The sequence below is a fragment of the Brugia malayi genome (assembly GCF_000002995.4).
Source record: "Brugia malayi strain FR3 genome assembly, contig: Bm_v4_ChrX_scaffold_001, whole genome shotgun sequence".
Taxonomy (NCBI): domain Eukaryota; kingdom Metazoa; phylum Nematoda; class Chromadorea; order Rhabditida; family Onchocercidae; genus Brugia; species Brugia malayi.
In genome coordinates this window covers 7,071,144-7,082,897 of record NW_025062479.1, presented here as the reverse complement: position 1 = coordinate 7,082,897, position 11,754 = coordinate 7,071,144, and the positions used below count along the sequence as shown (strand labels likewise).

At 34.9% G+C, this 11,754-nt stretch overlaps 1 protein-coding gene across 1 annotated transcript; it reads right to left on the bottom strand.

Moving 5' to 3' along the window:
• Nucleotides 1-1,799: 1,799 nt before the first annotated feature.
• Nucleotides 1,800-11,056, bottom strand: Bm9646 (Uncharacterized protein; the record flags this gene model as incomplete). The annotated part of the gene is made up of 13 exons (XM_043073944.1): nucleotides 1,800-1,829; nucleotides 1,980-2,196; nucleotides 2,288-2,494; nucleotides 2,659-3,011; nucleotides 3,352-3,835; nucleotides 4,098-4,387; nucleotides 5,586-5,635; nucleotides 5,804-6,017; nucleotides 7,631-7,732; nucleotides 7,980-8,196; nucleotides 8,583-8,718; nucleotides 9,201-9,340; nucleotides 11,016-11,056. 13 exons carry the CDS (start codon nucleotides 11,054-11,056, stop codon nucleotides 1,800-1,802), a joined length of 2,481 nt encoding a protein of 826 aa, XP_042929878.1.
• Between the last annotated feature and the right edge of the window lie 698 nt (nucleotides 11,057-11,754).

Below are 11,754 nucleotides of genomic sequence, written 5' to 3'. Positions count from 1 at the left end.
CTGGCGCTTTACATACTGAATATAAAGGTCGAACAGAGGGGAATGCGAATGGCCATATTTATGAAAAGAATATCACCTCTCACGTATCATCTATTTACGACATGTTCGAAATAAAATACAGTGGGACCTTTTCAACTACGTTAATAGTGAGGATCAATAGAATGATTACTTTAATCAGGAAAGCACATATAGATCTCTATAATCCACAAAGTTTATTCACAACACGGAAAACTAAACCACGGGAATCAATGATGAAAGAAAACAGCGATGATCAGGTTGAGAAAAAGGAAAATGACTGCGGATGCAGAACTGGGAGCAAGGAAAAGGAACAGAAAAAATAAGGCAATTAAAACTTTTTTAACGACTTCGGCACTACAGTTTAGTCCCAACAAAGCCAGCACACACCATTATGTCCATAGTTATGCTCAATTCCGATACATGGAGACTCGCAGATAGATACCCGAAAAGACAACTTACTGGACCAAACAAATTCAGGCTAAATTACTTTTGGGAAAAAATCCACTACCAGAAGTCTCAACCACATTTACTTAAATAAATAGCTGATAAATAGCAAATCCTAGCGCAATATCCTCTTCTGTAGTGCAGGATGAATAACAGAAGACGGTGTCAACCAGAGAAACCTGAATCAGGAAATTTCCAACAACTGGTATATGTAAGGAACAACTTCTTGATGGATTTTTTCTTTTGCGAGGAAAAAACATATTTTTGTTCTCAAAAAACTCTCCTTTAAAACTCAATACCTATTTCAGTGGTATTTAAGTAAAAGTTTTATTCCCATAAAAATCAAACTGCGTTAATGAAAAGAACATATCGTTAAAACACACCAATTATAGAAAAAACTTCTGTCAATACTGGACAATGAAAAGCAAATCAACAAAATAAAAGCTCAATAATACGTGAGCTCAAGTGCACCGAGCTGCACGACAAACGAACATGTACGTTAATTTCGAAAACACGTTACGGAAAAGCACCAGCATTAATAAAAAGAATGACAAAAGAATTTGATATAACACCAAGTAACGTCATCTAACTTTTATTACCTCTGAAATAATGATCGAGATATCTTGTTCTAACTTCACTAAATTGTTGCCACCATGGATATCTCTACTCATTTCCTTCCCAGCTCTAAGAAATTTGAAATGCTGTATGCTTTTTGAACTTAACAAATTGCCAAATCTTTAACGAAATAATGGTCACAATACATTAGAAAACTCAGAAACTGGGAACGCCGCATTACCTTTCCCTACCTTTTATGCTTCATTTCTATTGAACAAATTCTGCTACTGAGTTCTGAGGAAAGATAATTAGACTGGAGAAAACTTTTCGGTTTATCTTATGAGAACAATATGCTTTTCTGCGCATTACACTGCGACTTCATGGTAGATAAAAATAATTCATCTATGAATATAAGTAACTTAAAGACAAACAATGTATACATAAATTTAAAGAAAAATAATGGATAAATGAGCATACACAACGCAGAATATATAGGAATATTTCGGTAATAACAAATCAAATTTATAGTATTCGAAGGGTCTAACCAAAATCAGTCGACTGAGATAAGCATTCTTTGGAAAACATTCGGTAACAACGTACAACCACAAAGATGAACCGCACAAATATTTGGATATCAGAGTTAGCATTTGTCTTTATAACTAGAACCTAACGAAAACTGCCTTTATGCATAAAGATAACAAACTTACCAGGCAGAAAAAATGCGACTACTTGCAACAGCGTTACTGCTAATTCAGACAGAGAGTAGTAAGAATGAATTATCATTAATCTGTCTCTAACCAACTCGGAATTTCCTGAAAATATCGTATCTAAAAACACTTCTACTTTTGGCCAGGATTTTTCTATTGCTGTTTTACCATGGCTAAAATAACCCAGAGATAAAAGTATTAAAGCTCGTCAGAATCATATGCAATAACTGGTGGTTGTGAGCCACCGTCACTTACAGATCTTTTCGAGTCAAAAGAATCCGTTTCAGGAATAATAGATGCTTTTTTTGCTGCTCCTAGTGTAATTAACGCATCAGAATTGTAAGTGACAGCTATGACAGAAGTGCTCGATGAAGGAGGCTCATCACCATTTGTCCTTGCTGCTGGAATTGCGGTTTCTACAATTTCCGTTTTTTCAATCTCTTGAATTTCCATTTTCGCAGCAACGATCTTCCTGAAATAGATGATAGTTTAAACAACTACAAATTGTGTCTAAGAAGAAAAAACCACTTCCAATTGCTATATAGAAAAAAACCGATGTCAACCTTCGTCTGCTGGATGAGCCACTCGACGTCCTTTTCTTACATTTTGCAATTATGTTCACCTCACCAAGATCGATTTTTTCCTTCACAAGTACTTCGTGAACTTGTGAAGACAACTTTTTCTCAAAATAGCCCCTATTTGGGAGACAAGATATGATTGCACTAGCGACGGCCTTGTGGTATTTGAGATCTGGACGCATGGGATTGAACCTGAACATCATAGCATAAGCATGGATGCAATCAATGAAGCAATAAACATGCAATAATTCTACTTTAACATTAAACAAGTTTTGGAACAATGTGTTTTTTGTTTGTTCGTAAACAAAATACGACTTGTGTTTTCTCTTACATAACAAAGTAACCTTTTCACAAACCTTGTGTCATAGGACTCAGCAAATTTTTCGATTCGAGAGAATTCGATGAAAGGAGTGTACGTATTATCACCATACCATACAATGGATGCTCCATCCTTTTTATTTTCCTTCACGAATTCATGAATTCGACCTGGCCAATATGGAAACATTCCATTCCTCGCCCAAACAATGTCACCAATTCTAAAGCCATTATTCTCCATCGGCGCTGGGAAATTACGCGCAAGTTCAATTCCTGCTGCATGCTTCTCTTGAGCACCTTCTCGCTTTTCAAACAATTGCGAGAAATTTTCTGTTGAAGGCATATAAGTTTTCATAGTAATGGATTCATCTCCATCATTTCCATGATCAAAGTGCTAAAAAAGAAAACGATAGGCTAAAGATAATATGACAAACTTCTGTACCATTTATGTAAATCCGTGTAAATCAAATCCGGAACTACACCTTAACCTTCATTTCTTTAAATTGGAAAAAATTACATGAAAGGTCTATACCGCTAATATTATCAATTTCACACTATTAATATTACCAACGGAAATGCAAAGAAAAATCTTGATTGTTGACCACTAATTCATTTAAGAGAATTCAAGCCTACTGAGGAACATATCGTAACTAACAGGGTGATACATCTCGACTTCTGCTGAAGAAGCTTCGTCACCAAATATCACTCAAATCATGATGCAACAAGTAACTCACAGTCTTTATTTCTGTTGAAGTAGCTTTAATCATCGGTGGACATCCAGTATCTGAACGTCTTTGTGGGATTGAAGGACGGATTTTAAACACAGCTTTTTCAATAGCTGACGGGTAACGAAGATCAGGTGCCGAACGTACTGAGGTTCGCGCAACGACGTCTGAGCTGTTTATAGGTGGAGAATACTGCACCTCACGCTTTGGTCGAAGGGATGGATTCAATTCATTCTTTTTGACTGGTTTCAGCACAATTTTAATCGGAGGTCGACATGGAAGATTACGTTCCATCACATTACTTCCACTTTCGGCCTTACTTGAAGTAAGACAGACTTTCTCCATTACGTCAAGTCCCGTTTTTTTCATTTCTGGGGAATCAAGAGACGGGAAAGAGGGGCTAGCAGTAAAACGAATAAGCGAACGATCAAGAGAAGGTATAGTAAATGGCTGTTGGCGGAAGGAATCTACGATTGGTGGACGCGAACGACATCTGAAAACGATTAGGAACAAAATGTTCAAAGTATGTGAAGTAAAACACGTTAAAAATGACAGAAGCACAGAACCCACTTATGGCAACAAATGTCGTCAGATGACCTAAACTATGGTTTGAGATGCCAAATTCTTCACATGCTGTCCAAATGCATAGCATCTTAATCACTTGAAAATTCATTTCCATAAAGTGTTGGGTAAAACTTCAGTGGACCCACAACCATTCAAAATCTGAAAAAAAAAAAAAAAAAAAAAAAACATACCCGGTTGATGAACAAATATCGTGTTCATTGGATTGTCGAACGAATGTCATATGTAACGAATCACTGACTGGTTTCCTTATCGAATACTCTGACGAAAAAGCCCTTCGAATTTTGTCGCTTTTGAATCGACGAGTGGAGCTACCGCTAACATTTCGGACATCTTTATTTCTAGCTGGTTCAGGATTGTTGTTCGAAAGCGAGTCAACTATTCCACCGGATGCGTTATTCCTTATTAGGTCCGAACTAACGCGACGATTTTTTATCGTTACCGAAGTCGGCAGCAAGCGGCTCTCAAACAGTGTGGAAAAATACAGAAAAAATATTCTAAACGGCAGTCACAAAACAGAATGGCACATAAATTTTTTTTTAGCACCAACGATTAATTCAAAAAAGGTACAGTTGATGAAAAAATTCTCCCGATAGCATCTTGCGTGATTCAAAAGTACTACCAACAAATATCTTCACTATCTCAGCACACTAATCCTCAATACAGCAAAATGTCGACAGGAGGAGTTGGGACATTTCAGAATGGGCATCTCTTTTTTAAAGCTAAGCTTCCCAGGGTTGCACTCTTTTTCAAACCATCTACTCTGAAAATGGTTACCGTAAGAGCAAAGTGCCAATATGAAGAATATTTTTGGGCCTTTCACACAAATACTTCAGCATACTGATTGAACTGTGATATATTTCACAAGAACAAGGTTTATACCCTTCCCCCCCCCCCCCCCCCCCTCCCTATAAATGAAAACATCCTCATTCAACATCCGTGAATGGCAAAAGTTTTAATGCCACCACAGCAAAAGCAGCCCGAGATTCACCAGCAAATCCCTATTTACAAAAAAATCTTCACTGAAGTCGTACACAGTTTTTGAAACACTCAACTTACCATTCCTGCCATTTTGATCAAAGCAGTTCTCTTCTCTGTATCGTGAGATTTGACAAAATAGCTTAATTTACATTAAAGCTTCACTATGTTCGTAGAAAAATTAAGCAGAAAAAGAAAGACTAACATACTTCAACTTTAGGATGGAAAATGGATTAAAATCAAACCAGAAATGTTACCTTCTTCTAAGAACTTATTTTCTCGCTTTAAAGTTTAAACACACGCACTTACTGAAGTACATAGTAGACTTGTTCGTGCAAGTACTGGCATATCGCATAAGCAGATAAATCTACATCTTTACTGGGAAATTTGAGCCCCTTACCATCCAATTAGTCCTAACAAAGCTTTTTATTTAAGCATTATTCACAAGAAAAATCATAGATGAATTATAGACAGATAAAAGACTAAAGATGAAAAAAACATACAGATTTCAATACTTGGTTCGAATTATTAAGAAGACAAAGAAATAAAAAAGATAAAGGATGTGCTACAAACTGGTTAGTTATAATGTCCAGAAGAATAGCCACTTGAAACTTTAAAATCTGTACTTTGAACTACTTTCTTGTCTTTTATGTTTAAAACAGTATCTAACAAACAACAAATACCTTAGCATGTTTATGTGAAAGTTCAACGTTGCACAACCCTCTCGCTGAACCTGTAATTAAATTACCATTAATGAGAGACGAACTTGGGACAAATAGCTTTAGATGATACCCTGCAACCTATTATATTTGAAGCTTTACAGCTTGTAGTCGAAAGATTTCTAACATATTTATAATTGTTCTAGATGAAAATGTGATAATGAAGTTTATCAATGAAATACCACTTGAAGGCCCGGGAAGAGGGTCGTATTCTGGTTCGAATAAATCCACTCCCGCAGGAACCAAGACGCTACAGGCACCACGTGGAACATATGCTTTCCTCTTATTCCTTCTTCGTAATGGTGTTGAACTCACGGAGGCATCTGAGGAATAATCTGCTGTTTCACCGCTTAAATGTTCGTCCAACAATTCATATCCAACCTCATCAACAACTATCTGCAACGGCAATCTGTCAACCGATAGACACTAACTCGTTTTTATGGAAAAAGACTCATTACGAAATCCCGAAACCAAGCAGAGCTTAACATGGTGACACCGTATCTCGATCTAAGAACTGGAAGTTGTGTAAAGATATCGATGACTACTAGGGTACTTTTCTAGAGAATATAAATACCTTATTGTTTTCTTCCATTCACGAACATACCATCAATTATTCATCTTTGTAGAACTTTTGTGATGTAATACAAAAGACTGCTACCCAACATGCGAAATGTAAAGTAGTATGGATATCAGTACGATGTACAGCAATGTTGCTACAAATGACAATAATTCGACTTGCAGAATTACAAAAGCGTGTAATTATAAGCAAAAATTGATGTGTTCCGTTGGCATCTTTGAATTTGGCAATGGAATGAAGCAAAAATTAGATGGAAAACACATGCATTTGGAAGTTATCTGGAAAATATATAAAGCAGAATACCACTAATACAATAACGATACAGGAAAAGATGAACTGATAGAAACATGCACATTGAAACATTACGCTTGAAAAAAAGATTCCTGTAGAAATAAACTATGAGAAGAGTAAATCGACTTTTTTTTAGTGCAGTATTTTAGTTAGTTCGCAAAAATGAAGAAACTTCAAGCGATAAGCAAGATCTTCAAAGTTTGGAGAGTTCGTCAGAGCAGAAGAAAAGAAAGATTAGCTAATCTCAAGAAAAAAAAAAAAATGCGTAATAGAAGAAAAACAAGAACTTGTCGATAGTGGTTTTCATTTTTTTTTTCCTAATTTCCTTTTTTTACATTGATAAAATGAAGAATCACTTTAAGTTTTACTAGTCATATAAGTGACATAAATACCTTTCGATTAGCACATTACATTTTATTATATCTACCACAAAATCCACAATACACAAATAACAAATTAAGTCCCAGTAAAAAAAAAAAAAAAAAAAAAAAAACAAACGAAGAACTAAAAATTGCAGTAGAATAAATTAGAATGGCATAGGAACTACTTTTTCGAAAAAAGCGGTAACTCTGAACATCCACAAATTAGATTTAAAACTTTCATAAAGTTATTCCGCTATTCAAACAATCAGTTTTTCACATTTCATTCTAATAATTTCAGCAGTTGCAAGAAGTTAAAACTGATTTAAAAAAAACCCCAATTACCCTAGGACATTTGCATGAAAAAAGCAAAACAGTAAGAACTACAGTTAGTTTCGCTGAACCTGCTAAATTCCAATTTAATGTTTTTCGTAAACACCATGCAGTTAATCATGCACGATCATGGCATTTAATTATTTTCTTCCTGAATAATTTTAACGTCCGCTTCCAATATTAACAGCAGTACACTCTAAAACGTAACAGTAACACACATTTCTTAATACCTCTTGATATCTGACTATCAATTAAATTCTTACCTTGTCGTAGAACTTTTAATTTTTCCTATTGGTTTTTTTTTTTTTTTTTTTTTTTTTTTTTGCTCATTTTTCTTTCATGCTACGCTTATTTAGCTTTATTTTTAAATGACATTTTGAAAAGATAAGTTTTTAGGCAATTTTATTGCTATTTATTGTTTGAACAGAAAATGCACAATGAAAACAGACCGGTTTTTCTGAGGACGGTAACTGAGCCACTATACGTTTCGTTTCTTTGGGAAATGATTGCAGTTTCCGCTGGTTGGCATTAACGAAGTGTTTGCGTGTTATCTCAAAAAACTGGAGGTCACAGAATGGATTTTTTAAAGAGGAAAATTTCTGACAAATTATTTAATTAAATGACAGTAGACATCTGAAATTTAGGATATTTTATTATATTTTCCATATATGATAATGAAAAATGCTTGAAACATGAACTTGATGCAAATACATAAGATTTTAGAATAATGCACAGTAAAGCGCTACCAATATAATAAAACTAATGGATAATGAAGATGAATTTAAATGAAGAATTAACCATTTCATTATCTGGAATGGCTTCCATACAACTGGCACAAACCATACGACCGTTTTTGCGCATGTAACTCCGAGCGCGTAATTGAAGACCAGAAGTAGTAAATCGCTCACCAATTACAGATGTCCATTGATCAATGATAGGTGCATCCACGTATGCTTTAATTGTTTCCCGAAATCTTGACATATCCTCGCTGATGATACCCGGTGTTCCATTTGCACTGCAATTAATAATTACGGAAATCTATAGACATAGACATATTTACATATATTTATTACGATAAACTTTATCTCTCCATTCCAATTCTGTCATCTTCATTATGTAATTCGGCTGCTGATCCATCACACATCAAATACAAAAGAATGCACATTATCGCATTCCATATTATAAGAGGCTCCTAGAATTTAAGGAAAGGAAAAAAAAAAATAAACAGCAAATTCAGTAATTTTTGAGTGTTCGAAACGATACTACAACACAGAGCTTGAAGTTTTGTATGAATACATTACCATTACTATGTGAAAAAAGGTCATAACTTTGAAATAAATAATACAATTAGCACAATCTTGGAGAATGGGAAAATGCTTTTTAAATATGTCATACACTCACCCGTTCTCAGCAAGGAGAATACCCGTGTACTGAGTGCTTTCTTGCTTATACTGCACCACCAAAACACCAGGAGATGAGCGTACAACTTCAGCTTCAATTACCTGTGGCATATCTGAAGTTTCTACCGAAGTCTCCGCTGAAATCATAACTAACAATAATACGAGCAACCACTGGAAGGCCCAGCAATGGACTGAATAGAATGTTCGATGAATGCAATCACATGCTTCTTCTGCAGTATATTATAACACATTCCACACGTAGAGCCATAACGAAATAATTTTGAAGCACCGATAAAAGCTGTGATATAAATAACATGGTGCGATCCAAAAAATCACATTCTAAGGAATAACTTTAAATGCCATAAAAAGAGATAATACAAACATGTGGAGCTTCTAGTTTTTAAACCAGATTCCAATTGAGAACTAAATACCGAAGATATGGCGATGGAAACATAAAAGTTTAAAGACACATATCATGAACGTACTTATAAATAGAAATTTTTTTTTTTTAATTTGACACTCAATTCAATTTACATATATTCTCGACGAAGTAAACACAAAGCAAATACATAGGTAATTAGGTGGTCTTGAAGAAAATTGAAAAAACGCAAAAACTTACAAATTTTCGGGGGTACGCTCGTCCCACGCTGTGTCGTGGATTGCATACGAAGACTGGCGGAGAGATTCATTTCGTAATTTTTACGATTCTGGACAATCTGATGACGCTGTTTCTCAGTAGGCAGCGGAAATCGACCCATGCTATAAAACACTATACACTCAATCATTTACCTCCGTTAATAACTAATAGGTACGTGAAATTCACAACACAGGAAGTAATATCAATTACTGAACGTCGATCAGACCAAGAAGACCACCGAGGACCAGTAGTTAACCGCTCCGCAACAAGTGTATCCACCACTAACACAACATCGAATATAAAAAAATTCAACTGGCAAACTGAAGTTTTTTTGTCGAAATAAAGAGTTTACATTCACTTCAAGCTAAGACTTAATTAGTATAAAGCCTGAAATAAGTCTAAAGCAGCATTTACTTCAGATCTAAGGGTAAATTTTTTCTCCGAAAGTCATGCGATCCCAATGCTCCAAATAAATCCAGTTTCCATCATGAAAAAGAAACAGTACAAGCACCTACCTCACTTGACGATCGCCAAATCACGTCCCCGCCATCATTACAAAAACACTTTCTAAATCTATCAGCTTATGTCAAATTGTAATTGGTCTACTACCTTAGTGGTTTTTCGATGATGTTTTGACCTCTCCATTTAAAAAGATTTCTGTTACAACAGATGATGTGTTACAAATTCGCTAAAAATATGTTATGAGTCTCAGCATCTCAAACTATAACATCCATAAATATTTATATACTCTAATTTATCAAATGAACCATATGAAAGGCAGCAGCAGAACATTCTTTCCAGACTAAGTTAAATTTTGAATTTAGTTAATGATAAGTCTGTGAATGAAACTATGAACGATGACTGTACCTGAATAATTCTATCACTGTTTAAATAGGAAATTTTGAAAGAGTATCCCAGGGTGCAGCTGCTACGACTGATCAGTCACTATCACAAAGTTGTTAAGTAACATGGAATCTGTACATGGAGGATAAAATGCAAAACGATTAATACATTTTGTAAAGGAAAAAGGATAAGGGCAGAGGGACAGAGGGAGGAAGGGGAGGTGTACAGATTTCTGCACAGAAAAGAAATTCGCACTAGGCTCAGTGCTAACATGACAGTATCAGATTCTCAGTCAGATCAATATTACCCAATATCACCCTCCTCCAGTTACTTCCTTCCAAAAATAGCACGAAGTGGTTTTCATCTTCAGATGGATTAATTTTTGAATTTTTTCTCCTTGTACTATTATAGCTATTCATACCAAAAAGACAGAAAAGGGAAGCAATGTAACTTTTACAGTGACAATCCCAGCTTCGATCCACATTGAAAATGGCATAAAAATAATGGTTATTAAAGTCATCTGCAATTTACCATTAATTTATTAAGGTACACGGTGAGCCATATAAAAACATTGATAAAATGGAAACTATGAAGAAATTTTAATATTACAACATTGATTTTCACCACCTCTGGTTCGGTAATCCATAGCATTAAATAACTAATAGAAATGAATTAGGCCAGAACAGAAGGACGAATTTGTACGGCTTAAAGATTTGTCACATCTTTATGCACTTATCGAATTTTAATTCAAGAATCGACAGCTGGAAAGCATGCGAATAGGAGATGAATGACATCCTTCGCCATATATCTCTTGAGATGTAAAAAAAAAAAAAAAAAAACAAAAAAATAAAAAAACAAAGCAATCTGGAAAACATCGATATGTTGTGTAAAACATATTTTCCCTCAAAAAGTAAAGGCACATAATGAAGTAGGATCAAGAAAGATCTGAACTACCTGAAGGGAGCATTCCCTATCTTAGCATAAGTTGTCGCCATAACCAACTGAGTCTTCGAGAACTGAAACTGAAAAACTAAAAACAAACGATCGAAATAATTATGAATTTGAAAAGGTACTCATCAAATATATTTTTTAGTTTCAGTAATACATTTTATGGATAAAAAATAATTCACCTAATACACAAATAATTACTCATTTTCAGAAATGAATCAGCAGAATATCGTTCACGTTCAGAAATTATACTCATACCTCAAGTATTTACGTTTTGCTACCAAGTTCCTTACTACAATATCTATAAGCAGTACCTCATATGCACAGCTTTTATTTAAATAATAACCTTATACAAATATTAAGATAGGATAGGGAGGTTAGTGCTGCAAATATTAAAATAGAAAGGCGGCAGAAAAACGAGAAATTCCTGAAGTTTATAAAACACAATGACAAAAACCAAGATTGACTCAATTTCCACAGCAAGCAACCTAGTAGCTAATTTGCATTTACCAATGATTATCAGTGATTCAAAAATTTATAACCGGATCTTGCCTTATGCCGATTGTAAAGAAAGTGATGGAAACACGAAGCCGAATTAAGGACTTAGCACTACCCGACCACACAGAATAAAGGAAGAGCAAGAACCTGTCCATCGAGTATATAATCCGATTCAAAGCATTTAAACACTCCAGCATCTCCTTTTCAGGAAACAATGGCTTACAGCCAAAAAAGTCCAGTAATTTGA